Consider the following 18,277-nt stretch of genomic DNA (forward strand, 5'->3'; position numbering starts at 1 on the left):
TTCAATACTTTTCCCTTTGTAATCCAAATGACCTATTGCATGTGGCTTGTTGAGCAACCTTTTATTACAGCCACAGCAAAATCTTTTGAGGTCATGAGGTCCTATATTAGAGTGTATAAAATTTAAGACATGCTCACATTCAGCCTACTAGTTTTTAAATCCCATTTGGTTTTTATTTTACAGAAAAAACACACAGAGAAAAGTTCAGAATTCTCAGGTTTCTCTCTTCCAGAATACCTTCTACATGACAGAACTTGCAAGATAAAAGCTTAATGTAACACACTTTTCAAAAATTCCTTTCTGATAATACCGCATACCAAGCAACTTTTCTTAGAAAAGAAGGAAGAAGTGGGGTGTATGGGCTAAAGTTTAGAATATTTGTATATGTTTATACTCCCACAGGGCTTTTGAGAATAATTCTAATTATACAGAATGACTTTATGAAAAAGATATCTTTCCCTCTTGTGCATAACTCAGGGTCTGACTTTGAATCATATTGATCTATCATCTAATGCTTCCTAAAATAAATTTTCTGATCTGGCTGCACTGGTTAACTTACAGATAGATGGATAAACTGTGTTCATTGCCTTCTCTGCACCTTTCATGGATTGCTGGTCACTGCTACCTAGAAGCCTTTCCCACCTGATGCTGGGACACTGTTGGTGTCTGTACTGTTGGGAATGCCCCGCTTTCTGAAGCTGTGACACATGATGGCTCTTTACTTTTCTCGCCTGAGAACATCCTTCAAGTCTCAGCTAAGTGTTATCCCTGTAGGAAGTTTCTCTTGACCTGCTAGTATTTTAGGAGTCCAGCCTCATCTAAATCTCAAGGTACTTGTTTATTTAACTAAAAGTCACCAAGGGCTATCTTGTTGTAAAGTTAAATAACCTTTTGTTTGTACTCTTAGGACCAGATATATTAGCATTTTGAAATTTGTAGATTTTTGAAGTTTTTCCTTAGTATTCCTAGTGAGATCTGGTGCAACACCTTATCATCAAATGTAATAAAATTACTTCAGCAAAACACGGAGTTGGACAAAGACTTTATATATAGCCTCATATCAGTTCAGTCATGTTTCCTGTCCAATTGACTTCCTGTCAGGTTTTGCTATTAAATGAGTTTTTCTGTCACAGGATTGTGGACCTGTATTAAGGCTTGCTACACAAAATGAAGTAGAAACCATTTACATAAAGTGGTTATGACACATATTTGTCGTCCCAGGACTTAGTACAAGATTCTGTCAAAATAGATGCTCAAGCAGCATTTAATTACTTCGGCTCAGAGGTTAAAGCGTCTGCCTCCAATGCGGGAGACCCGGGTTCGATCCCTGGGTCGGGAAGATCCCCTGGAGAAGGAAATGGTAACCCACTCCAGTATTCTTGCCTGGAGAATCCCATGGATGGAGAAGCCTGGTAGGCTACAGTCCACGGGGTCGCAAAGAGTCGGACACGACTGAGCGATTGAACGGAACGGAACGGAATAAGTCAATAAACAACCATTTCATGGTTTAGATTAAGCCATGTCTCCTTGATCAAATGTAAATTAAAAATTGAATTCATAAAAAAAAAAACCTCGATTATTTCCTAGTGGAAAATACAAATTGATGATCTGTATTTCATGCAATATTTTCAGAGTTATAGGACCCCCAGAGCAACCAGGGCTATACAGAGACCCGGACAGCCTGAGGTTACAAAATAAATGATGTGGCTAGAATATCTTCAAGCCAAATAAGTGTCATCTATATCTAATCCTAATGGCTAGAAGTTCAGGACAGAAAATCTGGAAGTTTCCCAAAGCTGGTTTTTGAAATTTAAGAATTGGGTTTATAATGAATATTTCCTGATTATATTGTTTTTCTAGCAATGAACAGAATGGCAGAGATAATCATTTTTCTCTCTGGACATGGCCTGACAAGAGTATTTAATATCCATGTACATACCATACACAATCAACATTTATAATAACTTATAATATGTGCCTAATAGACATGAATTAATTAAAAAATCATATCCTGCTATAATTGGGAGGCAGCTTAGAAGGAATTTTATTTTCAACTTCTGCATTTGACTAATGAGCATTTGAAGCATGGAAAGAAAAAATGTGACTTTCCTGAAATCTGTCTGCTTAAAAAATCAGAGTTGCTACTGGAACTCAGGACTTCTGATCCCAGTCTAGGTTTTCCTTTTCACATGTCCCACACCCCCATGCCCATGTTCTCAGGATTTAACAGCAAGAGGCATAGGATCTTTCAGTTACATGGGGAGGCTATAGTATAGTTTCTCTGTTAACTACTGACCCTTTTACCCTTTAAAAGCCTAGAGATTTGGGCTCTGCCATGTAGGTGGCAACATTTAATGAGCTGGAGAAGTCCTCTTTAGGATAAGCCTTGCTGGTATGAGATAGTTTTAAATGATAGGACTTGAGTAGGATGGGAGAGAGAAGATTTTATTTTCCAGAGCATCTGGAGCATTTGTGATCAAGTCTGAAAGAACTGTTCACGTTTGATTTGCAGTGTAAACCCATCACCTTCTATTGTCTTACTCACCGAGAATTCCCACAGACCTCCAACTTCATTACTCCTTTCAAAGCAGGTGGGCTCCAACCCCTCTTCCAGACAACACCGTATGGAGGCCAGGCCACTGATGCCAGCTCCAATGATGGCCACTCTTTTCACCATTGTTGTCTGTAGGAGGATCAGGAGAGATATCCCTAAATGCTTAAATATTTTTCAGTAGAAATAATCAGCTGAGGTTTGTATGTCATGATCCTCATCTTCACACTCAAGAAGACATAGATACACATTAAGAGTTTATGCTAAAAAAAAAAGTTTATACTCTCTCTCTTTTTTTTTTAACCACTTTTGCTATAGTAAGATACTAAATCTGACTTCTGATTATTCAAGATGCCAAAAATAGCAGAGCCAGTGAACCCCAGAGCAGTAAGGACCTTATGAATAATCATCTATCTAATACTCTCAATTGCAAATGAAATGGCTATCATTCCAAGAAGTCTAGAAATTACTTCCTCATGGTCTCAGAGTTTACAAGTATATGAACTGGAACAAGAATTCAAGCCTTCTACATAAAAACCCACCATAACAAATCACTTATACTTACTTGTAATGTTTGGCGCTAACGAGCCTTACTCTTAATCAACCACCTTCTTTCCCCAGAGAAGTTACAGTTCTCTAAACATAGAAGAGAATGGCTTTTAACAATGTCTTTTGATGTAAAAATTGGGAAAGGGGTGGAGTTATTTTTCTTAAAGTAAAAATTCCTTTGTACTTGTATTTTTCATGACGTAGAGCCCTGGGAAGGGAAAACTTGGAAGAGAAGGGTTGAGTGTGGTAGGCATAGGAGAACAGGGGCGGGGAAGTTGGTGGGGGCAGAGGAAGAAAGGAAAACAGTGAAGGCAAGAATGAAGTCTGTGGTTCTAGTTCCAAAATACAAAGCAATAACTATAATATGGTTATTAAAGCTATAAAATGAACCCCCTGGGAGATTAGAGGAACAATGGTTTTTAAACTTTCTTTTTGCTCTTGAGTCATAGAATGTGTAAACAAAGGCTATGCACCTGGACTATAATGAAAGGTTTTGCTGGGCCAACAGTGGATAAAAAAGGTCTCAGTTTTCTAGAAATTTAGGAGGACTTGATGAGATGAGTTAACTCTTGGAGAAGATGAGTTTCCAAGTTTGAAACAGGCAGAATTTAGAAGTCATTGAATCTTGGCTCTGTCTCGTCTCACTGTTCCTGTTTCTATATACCTTCTTCCTACTCTTCCCTCCTTCCCTTCCATCCACTTCTCTGAGTGCTTACCATGTTATGCATTATAGTAGTCTGTTGGGGGCTCAAAGATGAAAAGAACAGTTTTACCATTTAGAAACATTTAGTCTAATGGAGAGAGGTGATCAAAGTCACAATGGAAGTGTGATTCAGTGGAGTGCTGGCACTCAGGTAGGAACATCTAGGTCCACCTGGAAGAGGAGTGAGAGAAACTTCAAGAGGAAGTGAGAAGAAAGTTGAATCTTGAAGGAAGAATAGAGGTTTCTTAGGTAGGTGATGGGCAAGGAACATAAAATAGTCAGAAAGAAAAATATATGCAAATGCACAGAAAAGAGAACAAGATAGAGCAAGCTGCAACTAGTTCAGTGTTGCTGGTGGCTTCCCTGGTGGCTCAGAGGTTAAAGCATCTGCCTCCAATGCGGGAGACCTGCATTCAATCCCTGGGTCGGGAAGATTCCCTGGAGAAGGAAATGGCAACCCACTCCAGTATTCTTGCCTGGAGAATCCCATGGATGGAGGAACCTGGTAGGCCACAGTCCACGGGATCACAAAGAGTCAGACACGACTGAGTGACTTCACTTCACTTCTTCAAGGTGATGGGAATAGCAGATGAATTAATCAGGCAGGGCCCAGATTATGAAGGGTATTGAAGTGCCACATCCAAGGGTTTGGATACCATCCTCTGGCTTGTGGTGATCCATTCAGGAATTTTGCACAAGGGATTGATAAGATCAGAAAAGATCAGATTCACATAGAAGCTAGAATGGACAATAACTACAATTAAGGGCATCAAAACACAGGAGGTTATTTCAGTAGTTTAGGCAGAGATGTGGGGGACCTAAATTAGAGCAATGTCAGCAGAAAGGAGAATAGAGACTGGACAGATGAGATATTGAGGAGGTAGATGTCTGGGGACTTGCTGAGTGATTATAGAGTTGATGCCTCAGAGAAGGTCCTTCCATCTTTAAGATTTTATATTCATGGCCTATATGCATATCACTCATGATTTAGAACAGGAAGCAGAAATTATTCTATTTCACAAAAAAAGGAGTAGATAAAAGGGCAGAGAAACCAGAGGGCTGCCACAGGCCTTGTAAGGTCATACCACTAGAGCTATCACCCAAAGGACAGGAAACCTCTGCTGTTACCACAGATGCCTTCAAAAGTGAGGTATGGAGTCTGACTGATGTAAACACATTTGTTGGAACATGTTTGCCTACCAACATGTCACAGAAATATAGCCTGTGCTTCCCTTTGCCTTCCAAGCTCAGATGTTTATCTCAATGGGAAAACCTAAATTGTATCCAAGTTTTAACTGCAAACAAGTCTTAGAAATGTAGTTTTGAACCTTCCAATCCTTGGGATGCAGGAGGGACCCTACAGGAGTGGGTCAGTGTCACTGAGCAGTGTGTAGCACAGTGGGTTATGTGGTATGACGTGGAAGCCAGGGAATTCCCTGGTGGTCCAGTGGTTAAGAATCCACCTTGCAATGCAGGAGACAAGGGTTCAATCCCTGGTTGGGGAACTAAGATCCCCCATGCTACAGGGCAATTAAGCCTGTGTGCCATAACTAGAGAAGCCCACATGCTGCAACTACTGAGCCCATGCACCCTACAGCCTGTGCTCCCCAGCAAGGGCAGCCCTTGCACCGCAACTAGCAGAAGCCCATGTGCCCCAAAAAAGACCCAGCACAGTCAAAAATTAAAAAAAAAAAAAAAAAAGAATTGGAAACCAGTTTGGTATTCCTGGAACCCCTAAACACATTCATACCCTTCTCTAATGGCTATATAATAAATACTCAGTGATTTACCCCTTTGGTTGTATATTGTGTTAATTCTCACAAAACTTCAGATCTCTACTCTGTAAAATGAGAAAACTGAACTATTAATAGCATCCTTCCAACATTCTCTGAATCTGTTAATTTACTGACTGCATGAGTGCATGCTAAATCTCTTCAGTTGTGTCCGACTCTCTATGACCTCATAGACTGTAGACTGCCATGCTTCTCTGTCCATGGAATTCTCCAGGCAAGAATAATGGAACTGTTGCCATGCCCTCCTCCAGGGTATCTTCCCAACCCAGGGATGGAACCTGTATCTCCTGCGGCTCCTGCATTGCAGGCAGATTCTTTACTGCTGAGCCACCAGGGAAGCCCAATCTACTGAATAAGTCAAACTAAACTTTTTAAAGATAGAAAATGTAAGCTAAAGACAACACAAATATATTTAAACTGCTTAAGAGATTGTTCTATATGACCCTAATGTCCAAAAGTTGATTTAATTTGGCTGCTAAAAGCCAAGTTAAATTGGAAGTTTCAGCTGATAACTGAAAGTGTAAGAGTGTCAAGAAAATGAAGCTTGAGAAAGAATATTGAAATGAATCTCTCTGGAAAGAGCTGTAGGTGTGCTGTGTGTCCCTTTTCCATCAAAGAGACGGGATCCGAAGACCTGCTTCTTGCTACATGCATAAAGGAGGAGCTCCATTCGGCCACTTACAGACAGGAACTTTGTCCACCTGCCTCCTACCTGGGAAATCTAGAGGATCAGATTCTGACTGGCTACCTAGGAAGGACCTTCTGTGTTGAATTTGGCCTGCACTCCCAGAGGGTGTTGCAACAAAACGTGTGTAATGGTTTCTTGAGGGCCAGCTGTGAGCCTCCCAAGATGAGCTAAAATGGGGTTATATTAAATCCTGTCCAATACAGCTGCCTAGAAGCAGCATGGGACCCCAGTGTGAGGAGAGGATGCTGAGGAAGTACCACCCAGTGCCTCCCCTTCTGGGTCACGGGGACTATTGGAGAGAATACTACTACTGTTTGGGGCCTCTGAAGTATAAGCCAAACCAGCTATATAAGAATTGTTGTTACTGTTGTTCGGTCACTAAGTTGTGTCCGACTCTTTGCCACCCTATAGACTGCAGCACACCAGGCTTCCCTGTCCTTCTCCTGCAGTTTACTCAAACTCATGTCCTTGGAGTTGATGATGCCATCCAACCATCTCATTCTCTGTTGCCCCCTTCTTCTCCTGCCCTCAATTTTCCCCAGCACCAGGGTCTTTACCACTGAGTTGGCTCTTTGCTTCAGGTAGTCAAAGTATTAGAGATTCAGCTTCAGCATCAAGTCTTTCCAAAGAATATTCAGTGTTGATTTTCTTTAGGATTGACTGGTTTGATATCCTTGCTATCCAAGGACTCTCAAGATTCTTCTCCAGCACCACAGTTTGAAAGCATTAATTCTTTGATGTTCAGCCTTCTTTGTGGTTCAACACTCACATCTGTACATAACTACTAGAAAAACCATAGCTCTGACTAGACGAGACTACATCAGCAAAGTGATGTTTCTGCTTTTTAATATGCTCTCTAGGTGTGTCATAGCTTTTCTTCCAAGGAGCAAGCATCTTTTAATTGCATGGCTGTAGTCACCATCTGGAGCCCAAGAAAATTAAATCTGTCACTGTTTCCATTGTTTTCCCATCTATTTGTCATGATCTTAGTTTTTTGAATGTTGAGCTTTAAGCCAGCTTTTTCCACTCCTTTTTCTTCAATTCTCCATTTTCCAAATTCCGTAGGTGATTTGTAGTTTGAATGCTGGACAGAGCAGAAGTAGTTTGGACAGGATGCCTGTTGTCTGGCTTCCCTGGGAAGCAGTCTATAATTCTTGGAGGCTGGGGGAGAATAAGAGAATTTACTGTGAGCCTTGTATAAGGCATGAGAAGCGCTGATGCTTGACAGACAAGCTGATTATTGCAGAATAGGTGAGGGTTTGGGAAGATTTTCCAGATCACTTCATATCTTGTAATTCTCATTATTGTATTTTGCTGAACCTAATGGAGTCTTGGGAGACTCACAACCGTAGCCAGAGGCCTTGCTTTACTGTGATTCTAGATCCATGGGGTTCACGTCATTGTATCTCCAGAACTGCTCAGACCACAGAGTTACTCCCTTACTCTTTTTCCTGAGCTGATGCCTAACTCTACCTGGTTTATGCCAAATATAGAAGAGGGAGACAGGAAAAGAGATTTAGGTTTCTATTTCCTGAAAGTTTCCTTCAAGCATAAGGTTTTATGGCAATTGCCTTGAAGGTGACCTCTCAGGTTTATCTAAGAGGAGACCGTGGACCACAGAGAAGAAAGCTGTTCAGTCAGAAGAAAGTCTGAAGGGTCAGAATGGCAGTGTCCCCTTTCCTTTCTTCAGTGACAACTTTATCTTCTTGGCCCCAGCCTGCCCCAATGAATGAACTTAGATTCAACTCCATTCTCTTTGAGGAGCTCTTCTGCGGCTAGCTGTGTTTCTTTCTTTTGCTTTTTCCCAAGGGCCATTCTTCTGAAGCTGGGACTTCAAGTGACTTTGAGAAATTAATCTTCCCAAAGCACCTATTATGTCATGCCCCTTCTTAGGAGTTGAAGATCACTTCCTGCTGGCAGTCACATTCTGCCCTGCTCTACCCATCCCACCATTTCTCTGCACACACCCTGTCTGCCCATCACATACATCCCACTCCTTCTCATCTCTCTGCTTGTGATCATGCTCCCTCCTAGTGCAGGCCTCTAAATTCAGGGGTGGAGGAACTCTTCCACCTCCATTTGGTCTGTACAAGTCCTTTGCATCTTTCAGACCCTGAATAAACTTCAGTCTCCTCAAGAAGGCTTCCTAGTACCTAAATACTTTGCTGATGAGTTCCTGTAGATCAAATATAATGTCCCACACTGCCTTACCTTGGAGACTTCTGGGGTGGTGTGCTCATTGTCTCATGAGTTTTAACTCTTACCTCTGTTCAACTGATTTGATATTTCCTATCACAGATCATAATGTGTACCTAAATTGTATCTTCCTCAACACCCAGTAGAGCTGGGTATTCCGCGAAAGTGAAAAAGTGGAGTCGCTCAGTCGTGTCCGACTCTGCAACCCCATGGACTTTAGCCTATGAGGCTCCTCCATCCATGGAATTTTCCAGGCAAGAGTACTGGAGTAGGTTGCCATTTCCTTCGTGAGGGGATCTTCCCGACCCAGGGTTTGAACCCGGGTCTCCCGCATTGCATGCGGATGCTTTTACCATCTGAGCCACCAGGGAAGCCGTAGGAGCTCCATAGGTATTCTGTAGGAGCTCTATAAGTAAACGTTGATTTAACTTGGTGATCCTATTCTAAATATTTTCTTTTTGGTAACACAGAACTGTGATTCAGATCATCTGCCAGAATTATTTTATGGTATCTTGGGATTTGGAACAGACTTCATCTCTTTCCACAAGAATGCTTGGAGCCATCCTTCCTTTGTTTTGAGTGTAATATTCTGTTTAACTTTTCAGACAGTTCTACACCAGATGCTTTTACTTAGTTTGATTTTCTTACTGGTTGCAAAATACGTTCTGTTTGTTGTGTTATGTGAAACTGGCTTCAGTTTTTGGATCCACTTAAGTCTGTGAAATTTTGGCATATATCTCCCTTCTGACATGGTCAGGAGGATATGGGAGGGGGGAGTGCAGTGAATTAGATACTGAGAATTTTCCTGATTATAAAATTAGATCATTTGCATCTTTCTAAATTCCATATATATGTGTTAGTATACTGTATTGGTGTTTTTCTTTCTGGCTTACTTCACTCTGTATAATAGGCTCCAGTTTCATCCACCTCATTAGAACTGATTCAAATGTATTCTTTTTAATGGCTGAATAATACTCCATTGTGTATATGTACCAAAGCTTTCTTATCCATTAGTCTGCAGATGGACATCTAGGTTGCTTCCATGTCCTGGCTATTATAAACAGTGGTGCGATGAACATTGGCGTACATGTGTCTCTTTCAATTCTGGTTTCCTCGGTGTGTATGCCCAGGAGTGCGATTGCTGGATCATATGGCAGTTTTATTTCCAGTTTTTTGAGGAATCTCCACACTGTTCTCCATAGTGGCTGTACTAGTTTGCATTCCCACCAACAGTGTAAGAGGGTTCCTTTCTCTCCATATCCTCTCCAGCATTTATTGCATGTGGACTTTTGGATAGCAGCCATTCTGACTGGTGTGAAATGGGTATGGCAAAACCAACCAATATAATATTGTCAAATAATTTGTCTCCAATAAAAAATAAATTAATTACTTAAAAAAAATAAAATTAGATCAATCACTCCACAAAGAGGCCATTTTCTTCTATTTCCTCAAGTGATATATTGTTTAACCAAGGCACTCCTATGTTCAAAAACCTGTAGTGTTATCCAAGTCTCATTTCCCTAGACTGGTATTCAATCAGTTAAATTTATTTTCTAACTTATTCACTCATTAAAATATGTATACCTACTATGTGGCAGTGAATCAATACAACTAGATATTGGGAAGTCACAGGGGATGTGGAGAGAGGTGAATTACTGTTTTAGTATTCACTAACCAGCATGCATGTGTCCATGAATGGAGGAGAAGGACAGTGGGGAGGGGAGAGATTAAGATAAGTACAAGCATAAATCTACTGCAGGGAAAAATACAAGTGACACCAAAAGGAAACCAAGTTACTATATTGACTCAAATGAGAGAGAGCAAACATTTATATGGGAGTAACTTGAGAGGCTTTGTGGTGGAAGTGTGGTATTTGACAGAGAAGGCAATGGCACCCCACTCCAGTACTCTTGCCTAGGAAATCCCGTGGACGGAGGAGCCTGGTAGGCTGCAGTCCATGGGGTCGCTAAGAGTCGAACACAACTGAGTGATTTCACTTTCACGCATTGGAGAAGGAAATGGCAACCCACTGCCATTCTTGCCTGGAGAATCCTAGGGACAGGGGAGCCTGGTGGGCTGCCGTCTATGGGGTCACACAGAGTCGGACATGACTGAAGCAACTTAGCAGTAGCAGCAGCAGTGGTATTTGAGATGGGTTTAAAGAATGCTGGCTGATTGATTATCATTTTCCTTTAATCTCAAAGTCGTTAAAAATTTTGCTATTGTTTTTAATTTTTATATGATTTAAAAGTTAATTTTCATTCATCATTATTAAAAATATTGGCTACATTCCTCATGTTGTACAATACATCCTTGAGCCTATCTTACACTCAGTAATTTGTACCTGCCCTACGCCTATATTGCCCTGTCCCCCATAACCACTAGTTTGTTCTCTATATGTGTGAGTCTGCTGCTTTTACGTTATATTGACTGGTTTGTTGTAAGTTTTTTAGATTCCACATATATATTATATCATGCAGTATTTGTCTTTCTCTGTCTGACTTATTTCACTTAGCATAATGCCCTCCATGTCCACCCATGTTGCTGCAAATAGCAGAATTTCATTCTGTGACTGAGTAGTATTCCATTGTATATACGTCACATCTTCTTTTTTTCATTCATCTGTTGGTAGACACTTCAGTTCAGTTCAGTTCAGTCGCTCAGTCGTGACCGACTCTTTGCGACCCCATGAATCACAGCACGCCAGGCCTCCCTGTCCATCACCAACTCCCGGAGTACACTCAAACTCATGTCCACAGAGTCGGTGATGCCATCCAGCCATCTCATTCTCTGTCGTCCCCGTCTCCTCCCACCCCCAATCCCTCCCAGCATCAGACTCTTTTCCAGTGAGTCAACTCGTCGCATGAGGTGGCCAAAGTATTGGAGTTTCAGCTTTAGCATCAGTCCTTCCAATGAACACCCAGGATTGATCTCCTTTAGAATGGACTGGTTGGATCTCCTTGCAGTCCAAGGGACTCTCAAGAGTCTTCTCCAGCACCACAGTTCAAAAGCATCAGTTCTTTGGCTATCAGCTTTCTTCACAGTCCAACTCTCACATCCATACATGACCAGTGGAAAAACCATAGCCTTGACTAGGTTGCTTTTATCTTTTGGTAATTATAAATAATGCTGCTATGAACATTAGGGTGAATGTATCTTTTTGACTTAGTGTTTTTGTTTTTTTCTTGTATATACCCAGGAATGGAATTGCTGGGTCATATAGTAGTTCTGTTTTTAGTTGTTTGAGAGATGTCCATGCTGTTTTACACAGTAGCTGCACTAATTTACTCTCCCACCACTAGTGTATAAGGTTCCCTTTTATCCACATTCTTGCCAACATTTGTTATTTGTAGAGTTTTGGTTATAGCCACTCTGACAGGTGTGACGTGATATCTTACTGTGGTTTTGATTTTCATTTCCCTGAAGATTAGTGATACTGAGTATCTTAAAAAATTTTTTTTCGTTGCTTTATAATGCTCTGTTGGTTTCTGTTACATAACAGTGTGAATCAGTTGAGTATCTTTTGATGTGTACTGGCCATCTGTATTTCCCCAATGGAAAAATGCGTATTCAGTTCTTCTGCCCGTTTTTTAATCAGGTTGCATTTAATACTGAATTGTATGAACTGTTTATATACATTGGATATTAATCCTTTATTGTTCATATCATTGTCAAATGTTTTCTCCCATTCAGTAGGTTGTCTTTTCATCAAACGTGTTCTTTTCTGCTCTACTTTCTGGGCCTGGGACTCTGCAAACCTCATTCTTCTTTGCCAGCTGGCTCCTTGTCTGGGGGAGTTTAGAACCTAGAAAAGAAGGCACTTACTCCTTTCTATTTGCTTCCTGTTCCTGTCAGCACTACTGTGACAGTATACTGGTTCCATAGCTAGTTCCAGGTTACAGTTGATTCAATACTCATAGAGCCAGTTTCTACATGCTGCTTCAAAGAGCCAACCCTAGCCAGCTGGCACCCTCCTCAGAGCTGCAATCTCAGCTCTGCAAGTTTCCTTTTAGCTTCTAAGTTCCAATCATCTCAGTCTCTTAGGCCTGGAGGTGGTAGCCCTTTCTGCAGTTACTACCTCTATGATATTCTGTATCCTCTTTTTGTTCTTTAGGGTTTCTAGTATCTCACCAGCGATTTTTAATATTATATTCTTTATGTTAAAATAAATGATGACTGGGTACTGACTAACACAAAAGTTGCTGCCAGGAATGGTCCAATAAAACGAACACTTAAAAATGATATTTGGGAGCTGGCTTGGTCATGTCCTTAGATCTGAATGTAGTGCTGAGCCCTTTGACAGCTGTGAATTGGGATGCAGTAAACCATGGAAAATGGTGGTATCACAACTAACCATATTATCACCTATGTTTGATTGTGGGAAATTGTGTACTAAAGCAAGTGCCTTGTAGGAACAAGTGGCTCTTATGCTTACCTGTGTGGCAACAAAGATACCCAAAAGGTCAAGTGGAGGGATGGGTACTTCTGAGCAAACTGAAGTGATTAAGAAGGAAAATGACAGGCTTAGGTCTTTAGACTCTGAGTTCAATGAATGGTCAGAGAGGCAGAACTTCTGTGGTGGACCTAAAAGAATCTATTTCTTGTTTTTTGGGACCCTTTGTAAGACTTTGACTATTGCTACCACCTGGAAACTCACCGTCTTGTCTTCATTATTGCTATGAGAAAGAAATCCCCACCTTGCCCTCCTCTTGAATATCAACTGATTCACTTTGTTGTACACCTGAAACTAGCACAATAAGGTAAATCAGTTGTTGTTGTTCAGTTGCCAGTTATGTCTGACTCTGTGACCCCATAGACTGCAGCATGCAAGGTCTCCCTGTCCCTCACCATCTCCTGGGGTTTGCCCAAGTTCTTTTCCATTGCATCAGTGATGTCTTCCAGCCATCCCATCCTCTGACACCCTCTTCTCCTTCTGCCCTCAATCTTTCCCAGCATCAGGGGCTTTTCCACTGAGTCAACTCTTTGCATCAGATGACCAAAGTACTGGAGTTTCAGCTTCAGCATCAGTTCTTCCAATGAGTATTCAGGGTTGATTTCTGCTAAGATTGACTGGTTTGATCTCCTTGCTGTTCAAGGGACTTTCAGAAGTCTTTTGCAGCACCACAGTTTGAAGGCATCAATTGTTTTGCATTCTGCCTTCTTTCCGGTCCAACTCTTACAACTGTACATGACCACTGGGAAGACCATACATATCCTTGACTATATGGAAATCAACTATACTCCAATAAAAATGTACAAAAAAGAATTAAAATACTAATCGTGTAAATAAGATGTTGAAATATACACCTGAGGAGAGATGACATTGTCAGCTGTTTTCAGTAATCCTTAATGAGAGTGAATTACAGATTCTTTGTTTAGTGTGAAAGCAGGAGAAGTATGAAAGCAGTGGGTATTGGAATAACATGGCAAATATGCCAAGGAGCACAAAAGCATAAAGGGAAATCTTGTAACTCCAAAGCAAACCCCATTGCCTCCATAGTTTCTCCCAGTGTCAGGGAGTGCCTTGGACTTTCTACATATCTATGGCATGGACTCAACACAAAGTTGAAACCTTTATTTACCAGATTCCCACATAGTTACACAACAAGTAAGATGGTATACATTTCCATGTGGGGTATACTATTATAACTTAATCCTTTTGGCAAGAAGAAATGGGCAGTTATTCTGACCAACTTGTGTTTCCAATTCAGTAAGCTGTTTATTTTCAGGGCTTCCTCCATAACTAAGTCTAATAACTGAGTTTGTGAACAGCAGTCATGAATACAGTAGATACAAAGTCTATAAGAAAAGGTTTGAGTGCTGTAGGAACCATCTTAAGATTGGAAAGGGTAGTCAGAATTTCCTTTGTTTAATAGTGTTATCTTAACCCTAGAAAAATGGTCAACAGAGAACTGGGCTTGCAGAATATAGTTGGTTTCCTTCTATTTTTGTCAAAGAATTAACCTGTACCTTGCCAGGGGATTGAAAGATTCTTGGCTCTGCCACTAGCTCTTTGCATATTTATTTCCTCATCTGTAATACAGATGTGGAGACTATCCTGGTAAGCTTACCTACTGCTCATGTGTTCATGAAAAGAGGGTGATAAATTTGAAAGCCCTTGGAGAACAGTGTGATGTCCTAAAAATACAGGGAATGCTATCTGGATGAGGACGGTAGTAATAAGGAACAAGGGCAACCATGTACTTCTGTAGTTTATAATAACATGGCTTTCTTTCCATTTGTTGTCATTCATTGTTCATCCACTGTCATGTCTGACTCTTCACAACCCCGTGGACTATAGGACGCTAGGATTCCCTGTCCTGCACCATCTCCTGAAGTTTGCTCAAACTCATGTCCATTGAGTTGGTGATGCCATTGAACCATCCCATCCTCTGTCATCCACTTCTCCTGCCTTCAATCATTTTCCAGCATCAAGATCTTTTCCAGTGACTCAGCTCTTTGCATCAGGTGGCCAAAGTATTGGAGCTTCAGCTTCAGCATCAGTCCTCCCAATGAGTATTCAGGGTTATTTTCTTTAGAATTGACTGATTTTTGTCTTCTTACTGTCCAAAGGGCTCTCAAGAATCTTCTACAATACCACAGTTTGAATTCGGCGTTCAGCTTTCTTTATGGCCCAGCTCTCCCATCCGTATATGACTACTAGAAAAACCATAGCTTTGACTATAGGGACCTTTGTCAGCCAACTGATGTCTATGCTTTTTAATATGCTGCCTAGGTTTGTCATAGCTTTTCTTCCAAGGAGCAACCATCTTTTAGTTTTATGGCTACAGTCACCATCTATTGTGATTTTGGAGACCAAGAAAATAAAATCTGTCACTGTTTCCTTTTTTTCCCCCAATCTATTTACCATGAAGTGATGGTATGAGCTTAGTTTTCTGAATGCTGAGTTTTAAGCCAACTTTTTCATTCTCCTCTTTCACTTTCATGAAGAGGCTCTATAGTTCCTCTTCACTTTCTGCCATTAAAGTGGTATCATCTGCATATCTGAGATTGTTGATATTTCTCCTGGCAATCTTGAATCCAGTTTGTGATTCATTGAGCCCAGCATTTCTTATGATGTAGCCTGCATATAAGTTAAATAAGCAGGATGATAATATATAGCCTTGACGTACTCTTTTCCCAATTTTGAACCAGTTCATTGTTCCATGTATGGTTCTAACTGTTGCTTCTTGACCTGCATGCAGGTTTCACAGGAGGTAGGTAAGGTGGTCTGGTATTCCCATCCCCTTAAGAATTTTCCACAGATTTTTGTGATCCACACAGTCAAAGGCTTTAGTGGATTTAGTGTTGTATTCTAATTACAATGGCTCACTAGTGTGGGGATTTAATCTTGGGGGTGATAAGATCCTATATGTGTTTGAGAAAGATCACCTTTGCTGCTGTATAGAAATTGGAATGTTAGGATGTAAGACTGGAAGCAAAGGGACTACTCGGGAGGCTCTTAGAGTGATGGTTAATAGTTAATAGTGGTTTGGACCAAGGCAGAGGCTGTGGAGGTAGAGAGAAGTGCAGACATCTGCTGATGATATAGGTAGTAGATAGGAAGGGAGTGAGGTGCTAAGGGCTGAACTGTGTCCATCTCAAATTTCTGTATTGAAATTCTAAGCCCCAGTACCTCCGATTGTGACTCTATTTGGAGAGAGGTCTTTAAAGAGGTAACTGATTTAAAATGAGATTTGGGTATGGGCCAAATCCAGGATGTCTGTGTGTTTATAAGGAGGAAATTTGGATACAGGCATACAAAGTGGGGAGACCATGTGATAACAGAGGGAGGAGAGATGGCTGTCTACAAGCACAGGAGAAAGGCCTCAGAAGAAACCAACCCTGCTGAAAACTTGGTTTCAGATTTCTAGCTTCCAGAATGGTAAGGAAATACCTTCCTGTTGTTTAAGCCAGTCAATCTCATGTATTTTGTTATGGCAGTTCTAGCAAACAAATACAGGAGGCAAAGAAAAGAATCAGGGATCATGCTTTAGTTTTTGGCTTGAGAAACTGAATATTTAGACATCTTACTACCAGGGTGAATAAGGCTGAGGGAGAAACAAGTTTGGGGTATAATGTGTGTTGCTGCTGCTGCTGTGTCACTTCAGTCGTGTCCGACTCTGTGACCCCATAGACAGAAGCCCAACAGGGTCCCCCGTCCCTGGGATTCTCCAGGCAAGAACACTGGAGTGGGTTGCCATTTCCTTCTCCAATGTGTGAAAGTGAAAAGTGAAAGTGAAGTTGCTCAGTCGTATCCGACCCTTAGCGACCCCACGGACTGCAGCCTACCAGGCTCCTCCATCCATGGGATTTTCTAGGCAAGAGTACTGGAGTGGCTTGCCATTGCCAATGTGTGTTAGGGGTGAGGAAAATGAAGAGTGGAATTCAGTAGTTTTATGTTAGAGGTGCCTATCTATGTGCCAGATAATACATCAAGTAGGCAATGTTATATATAAACAAAGAAAATTCATAAATGGTTATATAAGTACTTCAAATAAAAGAGAGTCCAGCCACTCCCTGTAGCCTCTGGATGTCAATACACAGAGCTGATTATACTTAGATAATATCATTTATCCACATCAGCAAGTTGGACTATGATTTGTGTATTATCTGTATTGAGGAGAAATATGTGCTACGTGATTTCCGTGTCTGCAAAGATAAATAGATCTTGGACAAGACACAAAAAGGTCAGATGTCACCCTGAAAAATCATTTCAAATAAGGAGGCAATTGTGACATGCTGAAGCAATGTACTTAGTTAGATGTCATATGATGTGACTTTGGACTTGAACGGTGCTCTTTCTGGATGAGTGTATAATCCTTGATTATAATCTTTGACTCAGATTTTTTTCAGTCATTATATAATGATTCTTATTAGGGGTGATTTTGCTTCATTTCGGACGAGACAAGAATATTTGAGTGGGTAGCCATTCCCTTCTCTAGGGGATCTCCCAACCCAGAGACTGAAGCCAGGTCTCCTGCATTGCAAGTAGTTTCTCTACCATCTGGCCCACCAGGGAGGCTCTTTTTCTCATTTCTTTTCAGATATTTGAAACCATTTAAAATCCTGTTCAATGATTTTTCCAATATTTCAAACAACTTTTGAAACCCAGTATATGTGTATTTGTAGGTGAAAAATCCAAAGAGATCTTATATACTACAACTGAGGCTACAGTGATAGACATTTTTTAATGTGTGTAGATAGGTTATATTTTCTATTAAGTGTCATTTCAGGACTGTAGATAGAGCATTGCAAAGCACTAGTAAATGAGTATTGTATTGGATATTGTATTGGATCGTGTTAAGGACCACTGACTTTTAAGATCCTGATTAGAAGGGCCATCAGAGAGACCACTTGGTCCAAGACTTATCTTCATAAGGGGCCTCACACTTATCATTTTAGTTTTGTCTCCAAATGAAATTCATTATGATAGAACTGAAAGCCATTTCCTATCTTTAAAGATTGAACTTGCAGCTGAATCTTAGGGTACAGGTAGGGTCCTATAAATCCCTATTTTAGAAATAAAACCTGTAATTATCTTTTGACTGTATATGCAGTATTGCATTATATTCTTTCATGCTAAAGTTCTAGTTTTTGCTATATAACCTTTTAAGATAAATTACAGTTTTATAGTATTTTTGACATTTCTTCATTAAAAAGATGTTCATATAGAAAAACTAGACTTCTCTTGACTTCTGAGAATCTCTGGTATCAAAGGGTTATTTTGAGGACTAATTATACACTTGTATCAAAGGGTTATTCTGAGGACTAATTAAGCTTTAATTATTAGTCTA

General features: G+C 40.6%; 1 protein-coding gene across 2 annotated transcripts in view; it reads right to left on the minus strand.

Moving 5' to 3' along the window:
* Positions 1-8,740, minus strand: part of LOC129551571 (putative dimethylaniline monooxygenase [N-oxide-forming] 6) — a 28,038-nt gene extending 19,298 nt beyond the window's left edge. The window contains exons 1-2 of one of the 2 annotated variants that reach the window (XM_055419655.2): positions 3,117-8,740; positions 2,546-2,683 (exon numbers count right to left, since the gene is read on the minus strand). In XM_055419655.2, coding sequence (XP_055275630.1) covers positions 2,546-2,677 — 132 coding nt within the window. In that variant the 5' untranslated portion in view covers positions 2,678-2,683; positions 3,117-8,740. The remainder of the gene's footprint in view (positions 1-2,545; positions 2,684-3,116) is intronic. The other variant, XM_055419654.2, reaches the window with a different exon arrangement.
* Between the last annotated feature and the right edge of the window lie 9,537 nt (positions 8,741-18,277).

The sequence above is a fragment of the Moschus berezovskii genome, chromosome 17 (genome assembly GCF_049115385.1).
Source record: "Moschus berezovskii isolate FMDL1 chromosome 17, NW_MosBer_1.0, whole genome shotgun sequence".
Lineage (NCBI taxonomy): Eukaryota > Metazoa > Chordata > Mammalia > Artiodactyla > Moschidae > Moschus > Moschus berezovskii.